The following is a 22,159-nucleotide window of genomic DNA, read 5'->3' on the forward strand; positions in this document are numbered from 1 at the left end:
AAATTCACTTAAAATAACTAGAAGGTTTCTGCATGTAATTTCTTATTTAGCAGAGCAGAGGTTAATTCCCTGGCCCTTCATCTTAATAAATTTCATTACTTACATGATAACCAAGCGCTTATCCTACTGCCACTATGCATGGTGGATTCACAAACCTTTATGAATTACTTCGTAGTGCAATTTACTAAATCCCAAAATAATTGTGGTCTAATTAGGCTGTTTCTGCCATCACCCTCAGAGAAGAGAATCTCCTAAGCTCACCACTCGAACCAAGTGCCACTTCCCAGAACCCCGAGGGGCTAACAGCCAAACCGCCATCCTGGCTGTGTGCAAAGCAACAAAGTTGTTACAGCAGTCATTCATGATAATGATGATGATTGTGATGATTATGGTGGTGATGATCATGATGATGATGATGATGGTGAAAACAAGAATGATTGTTACTATTTATTGAATACCTCCAGTGTGCTAAGCACCATACTAATTGCCTCTCACATATAATTTTCAGCATCACTCTAGGATCGGTATTAATTATACCAATTTTACAGATGAGGACAGTGCATCTCAAAGAATTGAAATGACTCACCCAAGGTCATAGATGTTGAGAGACAAGGAAATGGTGGCCAGCGAAAACTAAAACAGACTGCTTCCAAAAAAGTGCATTTTCCTCATGCAATACTTGGAAATCCAGCTGCTTCAGTTTAAATTCCAGCTCCTCCAGTTACTAACCCTATGGTCAGACTACTTGACCTCTTTGAGTCTTAGATTTGTCATCAACAGAATGGGGATAACAGTACTTACTTCCTAGGACACTGTGCGTGTTCAATGAGATAGTGCATATATAAAGTGCTTGGCTCAGTTCCTCACTTAGTCATCACTGTGCACCTCTTCTCTCTGCCTCCAACAGTACCCATTTTTCTCTAACTGCAACTACTCACTCCCTGCTCTCCCAGCCCTCATTCCTACAGGCTCAGATCTTCCTGTTATCTATTTCCCAGCTATGCCAGGCAGTCTCAGTGAAGACCCTCCCAGACCTAATTCTTTTGGCAGAATTTCATGCTTCTAAGTTCCTTGCCTCTTTCCAATTATCCAAACCAACCTCTCCTGGTATCTTTTCCTAGTCCATGGCCAGTGATTTAGCCAAGAATGATGGCACTTGAAATATGTGAATCATGGCAGTTTGATCAAGAAAAGAGAGAGAGAGAGATTGTCACTTGGGACTGTATTCTGCTGCATAGTAACAGAGCCCTTGTTATGACATGGTAAAGAAACAAGATAAAGAATTACTTCCCTCTCATAAAAGAGGTTTACCTTCTGGAGGAAAGTAGTCTAGAACTGCATGGCAGCTTCATGGTCATCTACTACCCACCTTCTATGTTTTAATCCACTATTCTTAGTATCTGCTTCCATTTGCAGGGATTCCTCATGCTCATAAAATGGCTGCTGGAGCTGCAACCATTATACCAAGTTTCAGGTAGCAGGAAAGAAGGAGAGAAGGAGCTAAAGGGCATATGGCACACAGCCGTGTCAACCTTCTCCAAAGAACTTTCCCAGAGGCCTCTCCCCATGACTTCCACTGTATCTCATTCACCTGTTCTATCTGTAAGGCCAGCTAAAAGCACAGCTTTATTTGGTGTTTTGTTTTGTTAATTTTCTATTGAGGCATATTGATAGCCAAGACAATATGGCCTGTTCCTAAGCAAGCCAGGGAAATGGATAATTTGACAGGCAACTATCACTTTCTGCCACTGGGAGCAAGGGAGAGAGGTAGTTAAGAAAAACCAACAAGTGCTGATCACCTTGTCTTTGCCAAGCCCTGTCTTCAAGAAGTCCACAGCCTAGTAGGAAAGGGAGACAAGTAAATAGGCAATCGCCATACAGTGTGACTAGTGCTGTGGGTGCACTTGACCTAGCCTGGTGTTGGGGGAGAGAGGAGGAGTATTGAATGACCAACAGTTGGCAGTTTATTCCAAGCCTTGAAGGATAAGTAGAAATCAGCCAAGTGAAGAAGACAGTGAAGGTGCTACAGGGAGGAAAAACACATGTGATGTCGAAGTGTGGAGAGATGCAAACAAATGACTCGAGGAGTGGTCAGTGACATAACCCAGATCTTAGAGGACATCATCGCTACGAGGAGGAAGGCGTCTGGACTTCAGTAGAAAGCCGCTGGAGGATCTGGAGCACTATGATCAGAATGATAAGATTTGCATTTAGAAAGAGCCCTGTGGCAGCCAGGAGGACAATGGGTTAGGAAGGAAAAGACCAGGTAGGAAACTACTTAGCCTAAAAGAGACAACAAGTGATGATTTCCGGCTAGGGTGTTGGCAACAGGAAGAGAGTCAAGTGGTATTTAGGAAGCAGAGTGGATATCACTTCATAACCAATAAATTGGTTACAAGGGGGGTGAAGGGGACACAAGTAATCTCTCCATTTTACAGTTGAAACTGATTGATTTTTGCCACCCTAGAGTGATTTCTGAACAGCACACTTAGCCCTTGGCCAAAGAAATGCTCTAGGCTGTGTCTTCTACCCACTCAAACAGAGCTCTGCTAGGTGCATGTGTGCTGTTTCACCACATCTGAGAAATACCACATGAATTTTGCAAAGGAGCCAAAGAGAATAAAACTGATGAAGCTAAAGAGATCTCTTCCACATTGAGAATCAAATTTTCTGCACCATTTATGACAGTCCCAGTAGCACCTTCCATCTGATTTATGCTCAAAACAGGCCCTTCTCTTTGGGCTGTCATTCAGAAAGGAGCAAAATCCATTGGAAACTTTTGATCTGAGAGGTGAAATCCTGACTCAGCAAATCTCCCATTGTTGGCCATTACAATTAACAAATGACCCAGAGATTGTAGAGATGTTGAGAGGTGATTTAATAAGAATGTAGTTGCAATAAGCACTCAGAATATGTTGGCAATCAATTTGCTGTATACACAATATGCTACTAAAGCAATCTTTTGTGTATGTAGTTGACCTTTATCTCTGGCAATCTTGTCCTATAAAGAGTGAAATCCTCCATAGCAAATCATTAGCACTCAGGAAATGGCTTTAATTTGCATGCTGACAAAGATATTAACTTGGAGGGTCTTGGGGGTGGGGGCAGATAATACAACACATCCTTTTGTCTGAAAGGCAGTTCAAAATCCGTGTTGTGACTACAGTTGACTGAAGTTCAATTGCTGTAATAAATGTATTCCAAATTTCATCTCAATTGCATTTGCATTTTAATGAATGATTCTCACCTTCTTGTCAATTTGGCAGCCAGGCTAGATTTATTAAGTTATTGTCTAAACAGGGCATTCCAATGCGGAAATTTAAATGCAAAATATTTTCTAGGTGCTTCTGGACTAGGGCTGCATTATTAATTTGCCTGTATGGGTCGCCTGAAATTTCAAGAATTTAAGGATGGTGTTTCAGATCCCTTCTTTCCATCATGTTGGCTCGCTCCTCCTCTGAAATCAATATGCCTGGGTGGGCTGACAGCAAGGTTTGAGCCAGCCAGATGAAGTGGGCTCTCCAAGCCTCCAGCCTCAACAAACTGGGAATAAACCGATTTATTTGCTATTATTTGAAAACGGTAAAATTTGTTAAGTGAAAATTTCCCATGTAGGCAATTCCCTTCTGCAAAAGCCAGACATCCCTGAAATCGGATTGCCGGGAGCATTTGTTCATCTTAATGTTATTCTGCCTTCCCCATCGAAGCACTCCTGGCTTTATGGCCCCATATTTCTTGTAGGCAGAGACGGAAAATGTGAGTGAAAACCTGCTGGATGCAGAGCCATAAGACCATTCAAAGTTTTTATTTTTTTAAGTACATCTGGGCTGTTGGTTTTTAACAAAGTGATTTGCAGCAGTTAATCCCAAGCCCCCCATAACAGAAAGGTTGAAGATACATTCCCTTTTCCACCTTCCAACTCTCCAATACTCTGCAGCTTCTTGCAAGGACCCTGAGAAGAAGGCTAGGGCTATCTGTTGTAGGTGAGGTTCAATCCTAGTTTCCTTTAGAGCCCTTGGGATGGAGGCTGATTCAGATAATGAAAGACTTATTGCAAGCAGAGTGCCCTCACAGGATGAAAATGACCAATCCAGATATTCTTAAAGAACTGAGATGAATTGGCTGCTAGCATGTGTCAAGTTTTATTTCAGACTTGTAGCAAGGGTGGCAGGCTTCCAAAGCCAGGTGGAAGATTTCTTTCTGGACAGAGTTTTTTTAATAGGGGGGAAAAGGTGAGTAGAGAAGTGCATCTCAAATCTCATGTGTATATGAATCACCCGGGAATCCTGCTAAAATGCAGATTCAGATTGAGGATGATCTGGGGTAGGGTCCAAGATGCTGCAATTCTGACAAGCTCCCAGGTGATGATACTGCTGCTGGTTTACACTTTGATTAGCAAGGAACTAGTTAGCATCACGTAAGTTAGGGATGACTAATTAAAAATTAATAGCATTGTTACAAGTCTGATGGGCCAGCTGTGTGTTAGATTTACCCAAATCTAACAGCCCAGAAAGTACTCATAATCTCACAGAGTATCAAAAAATTGCTCAGATATTTTATCAGATATGCTAAATACTTCTCAGAAGGGGCTGTTAATTCCACCATGCTCCGAGTTCTACTCCACACCACCTTTTCTCAGGTCTGAGGCAATTTCTTTCCTAATACAATATTTTATCATGTCTAAGAAGCATATTTTTTTTCACAATTTAACATCTCTGAACTTGGAATGCAATGTACAATCATGTCTTAATTGACATGTGTTTTTCCTTCTTTGTGGTTCATAAAATAGTGGTGCATTTTGTACAATGTATGATGTATTAGTCAGCTATTTTCACCATGATGCTGTGTAACAAGCTGCCCTAAAACTCAGTGACTTTCAATATGTGTTTCTTTCTTGTTCATGAGTCTGTGGGTTGGGGGTTGGTTCTTCTAGGCTGGGAGTGGTGAGTTCAGAAAGTTCTGTTCCACGCCTATCTCACCAATGAGATAGTGAGTTTTGTTTTCTCATGAACTGTTTGAGAAAACTCATTTCATGTGTCTGTTCAAGTCCTATCTGCTAACAGTCCATCAGCCAAAGAAATCACATGGCCAAGTACAAAGTCAGGGCCCTGGAAAATACATTCCAACCCTTAATGTAGGGGTTGGGGGAGGGAGGGAGTATTTGCTGAATAATGACCTAATCTGCCACAGATGGTGTATTAGATTGGGTAAAATTTGGTCTAAAGGAAGAAAAATAAGCCACTAGTTTCTATTCTACCATGACTAGAGATGAACAACATCTGCACAACAAACAGCCCAGAGATACATAAACTCAAACTTTTCAAGCTTCCTGCTGCATGTACTTGTGCTTGGTACATGCAGGTGGAGAGAGACAAATTCTGGAATCAGCCCTACTGGTCTCTAATCCCTGCTTTGCCACTTTCAAGCTGTCATGACCTGCATCATTTACATAATCTTTCCCTTCCATTTTCTCACCTGTAAATCGCACCAGCCTCTCAGAACTATTAAGTGAGTTGGCAATAATAGCAGTAGCTCCCCATTATTGAGTCCTAGGCACTAGGCACTACATTAAGCTCATCATGTCCACTGTCTCATTTAATTATTCCAACCGCCCTTTGAGGCAGGAACTAATATTTTTCCCATTTGAAGATGAAGAGGTTGTGGTTCAGAGTGGTTTAAAACCTGCCCAAGGGAGTGACAAACTAAAGAGCCCATCAAGTGGCTGTCTCCTTCAATGTCTTACCATTTCACATACTTCCCCTCAAGTCCACAGGTGCTGGTGACTGGAACCTGGACTTTTTTACTTCTGTCCCTTTTGTCTATCTCAGCTGAGCCCTGCTGTGAGTATTCCAATTGCCACACAATAGAAATTGTGAATTGAGTCTGAGTGTGAACTCGTCAGTTCACACAGACTCCCATACAGAGAACATATGTCCCTTAAAAATAAAAATTACACCCTCTCCCATGCATCAGTTAAGAAGAAGTTGTATTGGGTAGAGGAAACTTTCCATTTTATAATCTGCTTCTTCCTCCGCTTGCCTGATGCAGTTAATTATTTTACTCCCCATGTTCTTCTTACAATGTTAGCCAGAGGAGTTTTGCATGGTGCAAAGCAGTGAGCTGGAGGCCCCCAGTGAGTGGATTTAAAGGCAAAAACTGCTCTTCCCTGCAAACAGCTCCCTTCACACAAATAGCCTGGTAATCAGCAATAATGATGAAGAAAATGTAGGGAACATACAGGGAATTAAATGGGAATTTGCTAAAATATTAAGCTTTTTTAAATGGGCCTCTGCGGTATCAGGGGAGCACTTCCAAGCTCACTGAATGAACATCCTGCAGCCTGAAGTTCCCAGAATAGACTAGTGTGTCTGATATGAGGGCCCAAACCATCCCCCAACTTTGTTCATCTGTCACCTGGGTCTTTCTAGAAGATGTAGCAGCTCGAAGTCTGGCTGCCTTGGCAGAAGAGGGGCTGCAATTCCACCAGAAAAACTTGCTTCCTAGATTCCTCAAATTGTCCAACACCAACTCCCCTATCCCTTTCTGTGGAGTTAATTGATAAAACAGCCATTCTTCACTCTAATTGCATAGAGTTTGTCATAGACTTGGCTTTTTTCAATGTACTCCCTTGTACATATCCTTGAGAGAAATCTCTTCCTACTTTCAGCACCAGAAACAGTTCAGCATTTCCAGAGCAGCTTTTTAAAAATATTATGACCATCAAGAATCAGAGTAGGACTGTGTTTCCCTCATTGTGTTGGCCACTAGGATTCTCAGGGCAAAATTTCTGTACCAGATCATCTGGCATGGGTTTCGATACTTATCTAATTTTGTTTTCTTCTTTTTCCTGTCTCCTGTCTTTCCCACGTTTTTCTTATTTTCTGTCTTCTCTTTCCTTTTTGTTGGAATAAGGGCATAAATAAAGTCAAATAACTTTCTTACCAACCTCTTAATTTACTACAAAAAACTAAACTATGATGCAGAGGTGAAGACTGTAAATTCTTTGAGGATGTTTTCATTTTTGTAGTGCCAGTGCCTGAACAGGACTTGACACATGGTTAAGTGCCCAGTGCAGAATCTGACACATTCTGGGTGCCCCAGCCCAGGGCCTGGCATGTAGCAGATGTTCAATTGATATCCAAGTCCATTTTATTTACTATGGCATGGGTCATCAGCCAGGCACTGATTATAAAATTATTTTAATAAGGATGTCATTAATCCTCACAGTCGAAGAGAACTAAAAAGGAGTTATGCTGTTCCAGGAGTGTAGGCCTAGATATCTAATCATGCTGTATTAGCCTGCTAGGGCTGCTGCAACAAAGTACCACAAACTGGGCAGCTTAAACAACAGAAACTTATTGTCTCATAGTTCTGGAGGTCAGAAGTCCAAGATCAAGGTGTTGGCAGGGCTAGTTTCTTCTGAGGGCTGTGAGGGAGAATCTGCTCCATGCCTGTTCCCTAGCTTCTGGTGGCTTGCTGGCAATCTTTGGCATCTCTTGGCCTATAGAAGCATCACCCCGATCTCTGCCTTCATCTCCTCCTGGTGTTCTCCATGTGTGCATGTCTGTGTCTAAATTTCCCCTTTTCTTAAGGACACCAGTCATATTAGATTGGGGGTCTACTCCAATAAGACTTCATCTTGACTAATCACATCTGCAACCACCCTATTTCCAAATAAGATCACAGTCTGAGATACTAGGTTTGGGGACTTCACAATATGAGTTTTGGGGAGACATGATCCAATCCATAACACACACATTTCAGGATCTAGTAGAGTGCAGGTTTTGCAGTGGAAAATGGAGGCTTTTGCCTAGTTGCACATTGAAATCAGAGCCCAAAGCCCACTGAGCTGGCTGGGTCTGTACTGTGTCCCTGGCACCCCTCCCATTGTCATGTACAATCATCACATTTGATGAGTCTTCTTCACACCTGCCCTGCTCTCTGCCCCTGCAGAACGTGGTCATTTTTCAGGACCTGACAGGTCTCTCTGACAGCCTTCTACTCCATGAGAGAATCTGGATGACAGCAAGGAAGGTGCCACAGCTAACATGGAGCCACTGACACCTGCCAGCCAGTGACAAGCCACGCAAGTTAGCCAAGGACCCAGTGGCCCATGGAGTCTTTAAGATCATTGAAAGGGATTTTCAGGGCATGCTGGCAGGACTTTCCAACAGAAAGGCTGACTGGCCATTAGACACAACCTGATGTTCTACAAATCAGCACAGTCCACAGCTGGACTTTACAGTGAAGCCACTGCTGGGATTCAGACCCCTGCTCTGCTCCCTTCCAGCTTTGTGACCTCAACTTTCCTGGCCTCCGTTCCCTCACCTGCAAGTTGAAAATATAATAACAGTACCCATAGTGTAGAGTTATTGTGAGGATAAATAAGTTACTACATGTGCCCAGAAGCAGGGAGAGTGGAGGACACAGAAGTAGTGCTAAGCCTCACTGAGGTCTACCACAGGTGTGAAATTCCAGCCTGGATCACTGAGAAGCCTCTTGTGTCGATGACTTGCTGCATGTCAAAAGCTCCCTGGAGCACCTGAGAAGTCTCACTGGAGTCCAACACCAGTGAGGGTCCTCCACAGCTCTTTCTGGGTCTATTCTGGCACATGAGGCTGTGAGACTGAGTTATTAGAGATGAACTTCTTAATTACAATGGTAAAATCTATTGCCTCCTGGAGTAGGACCCTAGAGTAAAGGTGTTGGGAAGCAGGTGCCCTAACCAGCAGTGTCAGCTGGTGCTTAGCCACCTTTTCCAGTCTGAAACACAGCCCTTCCTTTCTTTCTTCCATCCTTTCTTCCTTCATTCCTCTCTTCCTTTTTCAAGGAAGAACATTTCCATCAAACAAAAGTCTTAAGTAGAACACTGTGACGGTTAATTTTAGGTGTCAACTTGACTGGATTAAGGAATATGTAGAAACCTAGCACAGCATTGTTTTGGGGTATATCTGTGAAGGTGTTTCCAGAGAAAATTAGCATGTAAGTCCAAGTGGACTAGGTGGGGAAGATCCACCCTCAGTGGAGGTGGGCACCATCCAATCAGCTGGAAGCCCAACAAGAACAAAGACAAAGAAAAGGCAAATGTGTCTATCCATCTGCTGAAGCTGGGATATACTCTTCCTGTCCTGTCCTTGCACAATGGAACTCCAGGCTCCCCAGCCCCAGACTCCAAGACTTTCACCAGAGGCCCCCTTCCCCACCTGTGCCTCCCCCAGCCTTGTACTGAAAGTTACACTATCAGTTTCCCTGGTTCTGAATCCTTCAGACTTGCACTGAGCCACACTACCAGCACCCCAGCATCTTCAGCTTGAGATGGCCTGTTGTGGAACTTCTCAGCCTCGATAATCCCATGAGCCAATTCCCCTAATAAATCCACTCTCATATGAAGATACTTCAAAAAGTGCATGTAAAATAGAACTAAAAGATAATACAAATCTTTCCATAAAGTTTTTGAAGACCCCTCGTGTACATACATATATATGTATATCCTACCAGTTCTGTCTCTCTGGAGAACCCTGACTAATACAAACACTAATAGCTAAAGCAGCCAAAACCAATATTCTGGTAGCAAAATATATTGTGTGATATCACATAGCATCTTATTCAATGAAAACTAAAGTTTTCTTAATTAAAAATCCTACCTGCTCAGGGCCTTTGCACATGCTGTTCCCTCTACTTGGAATACTCTTCCCCCATGTATCTGCATGGTTCACTGCCTTGCCTCCTTCATGTCTTTCCTCAAATGTCACCTTCTCAGGGAGGTCTTCACTATCCACTTACTTAAAATTGCACTAACACCCCCACCCCTGGCAGTCGCTCTCCCACTTAGCTGTTTTATGTTCCTCTGTAGCAGTTAGAACATTGTGCACAGTTTACTTCTTTCTTTTGAATCTGTCTCCATCCCCTGTAATATAAGCTTCGTGGGGGCAAGAACTCTGTGGCTGTTTTGTTTAGTGCTGTAACCTCAACACCAAGAATAGTGCCTAGTACGTAGTAGCTATTCAGTAAATATTTGCTGAACAATTTTGCTGAATGGTCCATAATGATGCAGCCATTTAGGCAAACACAAAAATTTGAAATGGGGTGTTAATCCATGTTAACCATTTTTGATGTTTGTTGACATCATTCAAGCCCCACCAGTTCCCCCTTCCCCTTCTGCCCTACATCTGGGTAAGCTGATAAGAAAACCCAGGTGCTCCCCTCTTTGGTGTTGGGGGGGAATTCAAACCAACACCCCACCCCCAACCACTATAAAACTCCAAGCCAATTGCACCTCTCTACTCTCTCAAGCTGTTTTGAGACCTGCTTAGGAGGGTCCCCTGCTCTCCCCAGAAAGCCTCATCATGTGAATACCTTCTCGGTGAATGTGTAGTGTCAGGCTTAACCTCTGAATCAAATTTTGAGTGAAGGGTCCATTAAGGACTGAATATTTGTGCCCTCTCCCAATTCCTATGTTGAAGTTCTAACCCCAAATGTAATGGTATTAGGAGATGGGGTGTTTGGGAAGTGATTAGCCTCCATCCTCATGAAAGGGATTGGTGCCCTTATGAAATTAGAGACCCCAGACAGCTCTCTCACTGTCTTTCCTCCATGTGAGGATACCATGAGAAAATGTCAGACTGCAACCTGGAACAGGGCCCTCACCAGAATCTGACCATGCTGGCACCCTGATCTCAGACTTCCAGCCTCCAGAAATGTGAGAAATAAATTTCTGCTGTTTAAGCCATCCAGTCTATGGTATTTTTGTTATAGCAGCCCAAACAGACTAAGACATCTGTGAAATAACACAGCAATAAAAAACAGTTGCTATCACATCAGGCTCCCCTCCCAGTTATCTCTGCATTTGCTTTTTTTGCACTACATAGAGAAAAATCCTCATTTATGAAATTAAGGGGTTGTGAATGATAACAGTTGGGTTTTTTATTTAATCAAGTTACCTTGCAACCTCAGGACATTCAGTGATTAATAGATTCAGAAGCTTGAAAGCAAAATAGAAGCATATTTTTGTTTCAAATACGAATTCCACATCATATAAAACTGCTCTCATTCCTAAACTTAAAAAGTCAGACAAAAGCACCTAGAATGAACAGTTAAGGGCTAAATTTATAATTTATCTGTAATATGGTTTCACTGTGTTATAGTAGGTTACCCATTCATTCATTTTTGCACAATTTTATGCATGAGGAAACAGATTATTTTGCTGTGACAAGAACAGGGACTGAGCAGACATGACTGACCTTTGCCTGCAACTGACCAGCTGGGATGGACATGTGACATGTAGAGTAGACATTCAGAAAATTTTACATGAGCTGAGAGGTAGTTTCTAAATTCAACTAAAGATCGGTGGTGACCTTCCCGTAACACATTCATAAGAAACTCAAATACTGCATTTTACTGAACTTGAGCCACCATCGAATCTAAGATGCCATTAAAAACAAAACAAAAACAATGCCAATTGAATTAAGACAGTACTGGGAGAAGAGGAAGGGGAAAGTTTGGATAAGGGACATAAAGAATAAGTATGATTTGTAACAATGAATATGCTAATAATAAATAAATAAATAATAATAAATAAATAAAAATAAAGACAGTGCTTCCTTATCACTTAGAATTTTTATTTTGTAAGAATATATTTCATTTCATAATTTTTTAAAAACTCTTTTTCACTTACCTACATAATTTTTTTATATATCACTCTTCTGTTCATATAAAAAGGAAAATATAAGTGGACTACATTTGTTAAGGTACTACGCAAACTGCTTCACATTCAAAGTCCAGCTCATCCGAATCACTTTTCCACCCATAGTCAACAATGTCCGATGCGACGTTTCTTAAAAGGATGCTCCGTTATTGCCTCCAGGATTTTCTTTGTACTGCTGGCCACCAGTCTGAAAGTTATGATACTGGTACTTTCTTGATTTTATAAGAATACATCAAAGAAAAAGACTTGGCAGACCCCCAACTCATGGTCCAATGGTTTAGTGACTAAAATATCAAGGGGGTAGTTGAGCAGTCAGGCTACCAGGAGCAACAACCAAGTTCAGGCACACACAGGCTATGACAATCACAATGCAGCAGCCATCTGGCTGGCAGCGATTGCAAAAGGCCAGCGATGGTAAGTCACGGTCTCATCTGAAAGATGTTAAGATGTGAAGACATGTGCATTGCAGAATTGGTGAACCAAAGTGAAAGCAATAGAAATGACAGGAGAGGCTTGCACAAAATGAATTGATCTGGTACAGAACAGGATGTTTTGTGTTTTAGTATTGTTAATAGCTTTAAAAGTTGTTCATGAAAACTCAGTCAGACATTTTCAGATTCCTGAAGCATTTCTAGAAGGTGCATTCCTAGCAATCCCAAAATCTGGGCTCACTTAAAAACTCAAGGCCGTGCATCAGCTGTTCCCTGCCAGCACCTCCAGCTTCAGCTCTAGCCACTCTCCTATACTTCAGGGTTCCAGATTTATTTAAGGTACTTGTAGCTCCCTAAACAAGCCATCTGCAGACTCACCTCTTTGTACTTACACCTGCTATTCCATCCATTGGTATGCCATTTCCCACCGTCCTACTAGTAAATTCCTACTTAGCCCAAATGTCACCTCCAGGAAGCCTCACATGATTTCTCTAGGTTTCTACAGCCCTTTGGCACATGAGGTTGAGAGTGTATGTTTGTGAATGTGTTTCCTCTATTATACTGTGAACTGTCTGGGGGCAAATGCCTCATCTTACTGCTTTATGCAGCTCCAGTTCCCTGCACTGGTGGCTGGAACAGCAGGACCTCAGCCAAGGCCAGCCAGAGAAATGAATGAATGAAAATTTAACACCTGTCTGCCACCTGTGTGATATGATTTGATAAATGCCGGAAAAGCCCCACCTCCCACCTTTCAGCATTTTCCCAATGGACAATTACAAGAGTCTTCTGCTGAAATGAAAATGCCCTTAGTAACACCTTAACTCTTCCCAGCAAATAAGCAGGAGTTAATTAATCATTATCAGGGTCTGGTTATGACAGCTGGCTGAGGATATTCACAAAACTGAGCACAAGAGAGAAACAAGGAGAGGGGAAGAGGCTTCTCTGAAAGAGAGAAAGGAGATATCACTTTCTCCAGCAAGATGTCTCAACCACCCTTTAGTCTGAATTAGGTGCCCCCTCCTGTAAAGCCCAGAGTCCTCTCTCCCTCATCACTCTGTGTTATCATTGACTTTTCATGTATCTTTCTCTCCTATTAGACCATGAACTCCAGGATCTAGTGTCTTGTTCATCACTAACCCCAACAGTCAGCACAGCACCCAACACTCATAGGTAGCTTATTAGGAACTTAGAGAACAAATAAAATTGAATTTCAGAAACAACATTTATATCTAGAGAACATGGTGGTAGTTTAATACAATGCCTGGCAATATCCCAGATAGACAGACAGGTGGACAGACAGACAGAGAGATATGTAAACAACTCTGCATCAGTCCTTCCACCACAGTGCTGCTAACTCCATCCCCAAGGTGAAGGCTGGCCAAGGGGAGGGAGGTGTGTAGACCATCAGGACACTGAATGTCTTCACATCAAGGTAGCATCAAGACATCCGATTAGGAAACAGCAGTTGAGTTGGCAAGAAAAGAATAATAATAAGTCCCAACGTATGCTACTTGACACAGCAAGCACCTACACATTGTTACCTGGACTTCTGCAGTTATGCTCTCCAGTGTGAGATTTAGGCAAATGGAAGAGAGGGCAGCCTCAGCCAGGAGCCTAGGCCCTATAGCATCTGCTCTGCCACTGGCGATCATGGAAGAGCCCTTCTCCAGTGCCAGCACCCTGCTGGCCCCTGCCCATGCATGGAGGTATCTAATTCTGTGGGATGTGGATTGCTGTACTCATTTCATAGCACCCAGCAGAGTGCCTGGCACAGAGTAGGTACTCCATAAATACTTTTTAAGGGATGGATGGAAGGATGAAGGAAATGGGGATTAGAGAGATTAAATGACTTGTACAAGGTCTTCAGTAAGAAAGGGATACAGAATTCAAGCTCAGATCTGTCTGATTCTAGAAATCTAGAGATAGGAAGGCTCCTGTCCTGAGGCATGACAGTGCCCTTGGTCTCAAGACAATAGGACATTGTTTTAATATGTCAACTCATCTTTTGTTTTTGTTTTTTTAATCTCTCTCTCTCTCTCTCTCACACACACACACACACACACACACACACACACACACACTCTCTCTATGTTTCTCTTTGTCTCTCTCTGACTCTGTCTCTGTCTCATCTCTGACTCTGTCTCTCTCTCTTTAGCTTCTTGATCCAGTCAGTGAAGATAGGTCGTGGGTACTTTACTATTCTGAGGGAGGAAAGTGAAATGAAAAAGAAGCAACAGCAACTTCAGAAACTGAAAGAAGAAGAAAGAAATAAATTCCAACCAGCCAAAAAGATCTCGGAAATTCAGTATGGGGACACCTTATTGGGGTAAGTGGACACAGTAACTGTGGCACCAGTGGTCTTGGAAAGGACCGTGGAGAGCAGAGCCTGCTGGCTGGGTTGGGCAATGGCAGCTGTCTAAGAGCAGGAGCCCCTCCTTAGTCTGGCACATGATGCCATCTTTAGTCTGGTCCCACCTACCTTGCCAGACTTGCCTCCTGGTATTCACTGGAATATCTTCTGCTACCTCTGTCTGTTCTCATGTCTGATGCTAACAGCTACACAAGAAATCTTGCCAGTCCCCAAATGTGCCTCTTTCCCTCTCTCTTCTAGGCCTTTTTCCATGCTGTTCCTTGGGCCTTAAATACCGCTTCCCACATCTTATTCCGACTAAAGTTCTACTTGTTATTAAATGTCCAGCTTAAATGCTGCCCTCACCTGATACTTCCTGGATTCATCCAACCACCTCCTGCAACCATTTGCACCCCTGGTTCCCATAACATGTGTTTGTTTGCTGGTTCACTCTGTTCCACATCAACTTCTCTGTTCTAGACCCTCAGCTGCATCCCCAGGGCCTAGTCAATGTCCACACAAAGCAGATACACAAAAAATGTTTGTCAGCTTAGCACCCTCTTTTGTAAAGGACTTTCTTCTGGTTGGGAGAGGACCATCAACAGACTGGTCCATTAAGACATGCCCATGCATATAATAACAACAACAACAACAACAACCACAGTAATAAAAACAGCAATGATGAGTGTGTACTAAGTGCTTTATGCACATCTATTTATCTAAACCTCAAGATACTTTTATGAGATTGGAATTTATTAGCACTATTTTAGAGATGTAGAAATGAGGCTTAGAAATGTTAACTAATTTTCCCCAATGTCATTACTTAGAAAGCATACCCGAGTCCCAAACTCAGTGGGCACCAAAATCCATGGATTGTGCCACTCAGCATGGACAAAACCCTGGGATGCTTAGCTTATGCAGACTCAATGGGACACAAACCAGGGATGGAAAGAAGGTGCTGAAGTGGGCCAGGCAGAGATACAGGGTAGAAATGGCCTGCAGCTGTAGCCATTGTCCTGTCAGAGCAGTCATCTCAACCCTGGCTACCCAGAAGAATCACCTGGAGAGGTTTTAAAAATAGCATTGACCAGGCTACATCCCCCATCAGTTACATCAGGCTCTCTGGGAGTGTCACTAGTTCAGAGTATTTTTTAAAGGTCCCCTAAGTGATTCCAATGTGAAGCCACAGTTGAGAGCCATTGTGCCAGGCTACCTTCAGGAAGCCCTACTGCCAGGTCATTTGCTAAAGAAGAAACAGAAGCTACAGCAAACACCCCCTTTCCTCCGCATCATTTCCCAATTTCTTCAGAATGTTAATTTCAAGAATATTAATATGCACTTTTTTATACACAAGGGTCCTACCAATGGAATCATATGATATGTGGGCTTTTCGTGTCTGGCTTTTTTCACTTAACATAATGTGTTTGAGGTTTATCCTCGTCAGAAAACAGACTAGTGGTTATCAGGAGCTGGGAAAGAGGGGGAATGGGGAATGATACTTAATGAGTATGGAGTCTCCTTTTGGGGGTCATGAAAATATTTTGGAACAAGAGACAGGTGAAGGTTGCACACCATGATGAATGCAGTAAACGCCACTGGTGTTGTGCACTTTAAAACAGTTGATTTTATGTTATGTAACTTTTACCTCAATAAAAAAATTTTTTCATAGAACAAGGGTCTGGTCTATGAGGCCCTAGGGTGTGGGGTGAACAGGAAGGGCTAGACACTACTGGTGGGGGCCCTCCTTGAAGCTTAAGGTTCCAGATGATGGATGAGAACCCAGACTGCAAGACCACATGGGGGGGCTGGTGTATTTCCGGTCACCCTCCCCCCAAATTGTAGCCCTTGGGATTGCAGCTTATTGTGAGAAGGGTGTCCTCTTTTGACCCTTCATTTGTGCAGACCCTAGGCTGTGATTTCTGTCCCTCTTGCCCTGTGAAGCTATCAGGAGGAAAGTTAACCCTTTCTGAATTGACAAACGTCCTTAGAACCAAAGCAGCACCGTTGCAGCTACCCTCTCTGGTCTCCATTCTCGCTACAGCTCTGGTCTAGAGATTCCCACTTTACTGTCAGCTCTTTGCCACCTTTAAGAATTTTATTTTATGTTATTGCTATTTTATCTGACATTTTTTGGTTATTTTTACCCAGAGGGTTGGTCTAAATAAGACTAGCCTGCCATTTGTGCACTCATTTATTAACTCGTTTATTCATTCTGAGATGGGAAAAAATATTTATGATTTACACTCCCTCCTCTGTGCCTTTTAAGGAGTGGACAACCCGAGGAAGAACTTTTGTCTGTTGAGCAGGGGGTATTTGAATGAATATGATATATCAATACAGAGGAAGAGCTGAACTGATTCACCTAAGAGACAGGAGGAAGACTTCCAGCAGTCTGGCTGGGAGTGTGAGAGGGACCCTTCAGAGGGGAGATGGGGGAAAGGCAGCCCTCACGGGGAGGAAACAGAGATGTCTCATGTGGATTTTTATGAGGTTTTGCCTCATGGTGTGAGATGCAAATCTACTTCACTCTTTCCCAACAAGATCTTTAGTAAAATATTAGTGGTCCCTTAGGGCCTTAGGTCTTGGCCCCTTTATCTTGGTCAGTTTCAAGGCAAGTTTGGGGATAGGGAAGGGAGGCTACCTTGACACAGGTCCATTCTCGTTGAAAAACTAACCAGTAAATATTGAAGGCCTACTATGTGCGGGCCCTCTGATGGCATGGAAATATGAGGAGGATTAAAGGAGACTCCCCTACCACATGCAGGACCACAACAAAGTATCACAGGGGTGCACACTGAAGTGCCCTTAAGTATGCCCATCTGCTCAAGTTTAGGAGGTGAGAAGGGAATCTGGAAAGAATCCCTAGAGGTGTGAATTTTGAGCAGGATCTTTAATATTGAATAGAAGTTGGCTGGGTTACAAAATGAGGCATGGGTAGAAGACACATCAACATCAGCCCACCAGAAATTCCTGCATCCATTGTGTCTGCTGAGGAGGGCCTAGGCAGAAAAAAGGAGGGTGTGATTGTGTTGTCTTTTGACAAAAGTCAGAAACATTATTTTCAGAGCCAGAATCATTGAAGTGTTCTCTCTGGACCTTGAAAGGGTACATGATGCAGAGAAGGCCACTCAATGAGCTGGGAGATTCTTACTCTTTCCATGAGGGTCCTGAGAGCTCACACAAATTCTGCCCTCCAGTCTGAGCCCAATGGCACTCATAGAGTTTGATACTCCCAGTGACACTAGCCAGCTGGCAGCCTTTCCCTAGAATAAAGAGAAGGAATGAACTTGTGGCTCTTTTTTGCAGGAGCTATACTCAGATTAATAGGCAAACCAACAAGCACTGGGTAAGGAGGGTGTCTGTTAAAGATGTTCCTGTGGCTGTTTAAAGGGTTCGAGTATGACGTTCCACTCATGTGGATGAGGTTTTTAATCCATGGTCATAGTACACAATTCTCCCTCTCTAATCCATGTTTCAGTGTGCCAGACATGGTTTATTTAAAGTTTAATAAGTTTAAATATGCATGAGATTGCTCTTCTCATAGACATTGGTCTGGTTATATCTTATCTGGTAGATTCAGTGCTGTACAGCATTGTTATTAAAATAAAACTAGGAGTCATTATTGCAATATAGCCATCAAATATGGGAGTGGGAGGGTGTTATAAAATAGCATTTTGAAATTGTCCATAGGGTAGCAGTTGAGAGCACAGTCTTTGCAGCCACTTCACCCATACAACTGTTTGACTTTGGACAAGTCCTGTACCTCTCAGATCCTCCTCTTTCTTCAACCATATAGATGGTACTAAACTCCCAAGCTTGTTATGAGAATTAGATGAAATGATGCTTATCACAGAGCCTGGCATATAAGACATGCTCAGGAATTGTTAGCGATTATTACGCAGTAAAGTGAATTTGATCTCTCTGGGCCTCAATTGCCTAAAATCTTTAAATATACGGCTAAAAATCTTAATTTCCATGAAGGCTAGAAAGCAACCCACATCTAAGATCTATGCTTCTATGAGTATAATTCTAACCACAAAAGTATCAAAAATATGTGTTCATTTGTAAATACTTTTAACAAAGTATTTGATCTTGTGCATTATAAAAGCAAAAGGGATTATTTTTTTCCCCTCTGGATCTAAGATCATACAGTAAGTTATTTTAGACAAAAGTTTTATATCTGACAAACTATGCAGGGTAAAAAGAAAAATCAAGCATGTCCCAAAAGATTTCTGCCTGCAAGCAGTCTTTCCCACTGTGCTCAATGACCTCATTTTTCAGCTGCAGATTCAGCTGAAAAGGTGAAAAAGGAAAAAAAAAAATCAGAAGAGTAGAATTTGTTTTATTATAATGGTTGAGAGAAGACATAAAACCAGAGATTAAGGGGTGTTGAAGCTGGGTTAATTTCTACATATTCTAAACCACAGGGAGACATGGTCGAGCCAGTAAGATGGGGCACAGCATTGTATTTGCTGGTGGTTTCCTCAGCTCCAGGTTTGAATAAAGGGCCAATAGAAATGGAAACTGAGGGACATAGATGCTGGTCCTATCTTTTAGTTAACTCTGTGACTCCAGGATTGTCCTCAAATTCCCAGAAGGAAGGTCAACTCCTACCTTGTGACCCAGCATCACCTTCTCCCACCCCCTTGATCCCATTCCCCACGCTAAGCTAGTGTGACCTTTTCAAAATATAAATTGCTCCCAGCTTAACCCCTTCAATGGCTTCTATGCCTCAAAGGATAAAGACAAAAGTCTGAGCAGGGGTTACAAGGCCCTGGATGGCCTAGCCCTTGACTAGCCTTTCCAGCCCCACTTCATAGCTTCCTCTTGCTCCCTCTGCCCCAGCCACACTCCCCTACTTTCCTACTCATGACATGCCCTTCACCACAGGGTCTTTGCATAATACATTCCCTCTGGCTGGAATGACTTTCCCTCCTCCATTTACCTAGTTAATTCCCTTTCAGCCTTCAGATTTCAGCTCAGAAGTTACTTTTGTTCCAGTTACTATTGCCATGAACAATCACTCCAAAATGCGTTAACTCAAGACCACAAACACTTCCTTCTCTCACAAATCTACAATTTGAGTAGGGGGGCTCAGAGGGGAAGGATTGTCTCTGCTCCACACAGCACCAGCTGGGGTGGCTTGAAGGATCCATTTCCAAGATGGCTCACTCACATGGGTGGCAAGTTGGGGCTGACTTTCTGCTGAGAGCTTGGTTCCTCTCCCTATGGGCCTCTTCACAGGCCACCAGCTTCCTCACAACATGGTAGCCAGATGCTAAGAGCGAGCATGGGACATAGGAAGAGGCTGCCGGATCCTGCAGCCTGGCATTGTATCATTTCTGACACATACTATTAGGTCAGCCAGTCACAGAGCTGAGATCCTTCAATCTTAATGGACATAGACCCAACTCTCAATTGGAGGATTACCAAAGAATTTGGTGGACATACTTTGAAATAGTCACAACTTCCTTATGGAAGTATTCCCTGGCTTCCATTTCAGTCAAATTCCCTATTTTAAGCTGTCAAAGCACTGTGCACTCTCCCTCTGAACACTTATCACAACTGTGTGTCTGGTGATGCCTATCTCCCCCACTAGCTTGAGGAGGGGTTGCTGGGACTGTCTCATTTACTGCTATATCTGCAACCCCAAGCACAGAGAAGATGTTCAAGAAATATTGGTAGAAATTAATGAATCTGGGAACCCATCAATGACTCAGTCAATTAAAGTACTTAGACTAGGGCTCATAAACTGAAAGGCCTTTGGGAAACAGGCAGGTAGCATGAATTAGTAAGGGGGGTGGGGAGTGAGAAACCAGGGGTGCTAAGTCTGGAGCAAGCCAGGAATGACACGCCTCATGCAAAGCAGGCAATGATCCTCTCTCCTCGGCTCCAGCTGATTCTTGCCAGTGGGAACACAGGTCCAGAGTGGCCAGAGCCTTCAAGTTTTAAAAGCCAAAGCTTTTCAATATTTATATGAAATCTCCCAATTTTAAAATATAGACAGATTATTCAATACACACACACACACACACACACACACACACACACAGTAGGCTAATTAAAATATGTCTGTGGGATGAATTTGGCTATGGCCAAAACAATATATATGCTCTGACTCAGGCGTGCAAAAAATATATATTTTTTTTTTCTATAACTGAAATGACTTGCTTCATGATGGTAAGATAAAAAAAGAAACCACTTAAATATGGTATTCAATTGCTGTTTCTAGAACACAGCTGAAAATATTTCTTGACTGGCCCTTTAAGAAAACATTTTCAAACCCTAGTATAATATACTAGTATACCACATAATTTGCCTATTTATCTTGTTTATTCTCTTTGCTCTTCCAGTAGAATAAACACTCCATGAAGGCAGGGATTTCTAGAAGATGGGTCTTCAAAAAGTTCATGGAAGGATTCATAATATCTTTTAATTCCATTTTTCCATTTTATTCCATTTTCCACTTTTTGAAGTACCCTCATATGCCCTGTTCACAAACTGCATCTAGAACCTTCATCTCTCAAGCCACAAATTATTTCCTGGCACATAGAAGGTGCCCAGTAATATCTGTCAAATAAACCCAGGCAAGAGAAAAAAGGATCTAACGCTGTTGTTCATCGCTCACATTGTTCCTCTCTTTCTGCTTTCCTTCAGCACGTACGACGACGAGAAGTTTAAGAAGCTGGGGGTTGGAGTCACACTTCGCCCGTTCACCCCTGTCCACAGCTGCATCATTTCTCCCTCCCTACCGGAGGCTCACGTGTAAGTAGTCTCCCCTCCGGTTCATTTGCCTCGCTAGCTTATAAACTGAAGCTGAGCTGAAATGGCTCAAAGAGCTAATGTGTCAGGAGCTATTGAGCTGTTCCTTTGTCCTCTTGAAAGGGACATTGTGCCTGGAGCTGGCAAAGCTATTTGGCATATAAAAATAACAGAAAGTAGATATTGTGGTTTAGAGCTAAGTGGAGAATCAGCTGCAGCTGAATCATCCCATTTCTTACCAAGCCAGATGCTCTAATGTCAAATAGTTTGCAAAGCCTGATAAAAACCGTGTGAGAACATTTCTGCCAGTGCTCAGGGGACATGTGTTTCCCAAGACTCAAGGAGTTATTCCCCAGAGAAGCCCTTCTAGTCTTCTGACCCAAGGCATGAACACATCATTGCAAGGTGTAATAGACTAATCAAACCTCCAAAGAGTACTCTTGCTTTCTAAAACCTTGACATCTTGTTCCCCTTGTGTCTATTCCAAAGAATCCCAATATTTTCTTTTTCACTAGTTGACACTTTTCAACTGGAAAATTTCAGGCACAGAGATATAAGCTGTTGACTTTTGGGCAGGGTTTCTCGGCCTCGGCACTATTGACATTTGGAGAGGAATAATTAATTCTTTGCTGGGAAAGGCTGTGCTGTGTATTGTTGGATGTTTAGCAGTATCCATGGCCTCTACCCATTAGATGCCAGTAGCTTCCTTCCCCCCAACTGACATAGCCAAAAATGTCTCCAGATATTACCAAATGTACCCTGGGGGCAAAATTTTACAATCCTCCCCACCCCACATTGAGAACCACTGCTTCAGGGCAATGAATTCATTCTGGGCAATAGGGCAATGGATTCTAGACTGTCTGCTCATTTGTCAAATATTTATTAGGCTCCTACAGTGTTCACAGTGATAAT

At 42.7% G+C, this 22,159-nt stretch overlaps 1 protein-coding gene across 1 annotated transcript in view; it reads left to right on the top strand.

Moving 5' to 3' along the window:
- The window catches only part of CCDC60 (coiled-coil domain containing 60), a 178,469-nt gene that overhangs the window by 113,460 nt on the left and 42,850 nt on the right, over nucleotides 1-22,159 (top strand). Inside the window, exons 3-4 of the mRNA XM_063087734.1 lie at nucleotides 14,291-14,461; nucleotides 21,143-21,250. Of these exons, the coding sequence (XP_062943804.1) occupies nucleotides 14,291-14,461; nucleotides 21,143-21,250 (279 nt within the window). The remainder of the gene's footprint in view (nucleotides 1-14,290; nucleotides 14,462-21,142; nucleotides 21,251-22,159) is intronic.

This window comes from Cynocephalus volans, chromosome 2 (genome assembly GCF_027409185.1).
Source record: "Cynocephalus volans isolate mCynVol1 chromosome 2, mCynVol1.pri, whole genome shotgun sequence".
NCBI lineage: Eukaryota > Metazoa > Chordata > Mammalia > Dermoptera > Cynocephalidae > Cynocephalus > Cynocephalus volans.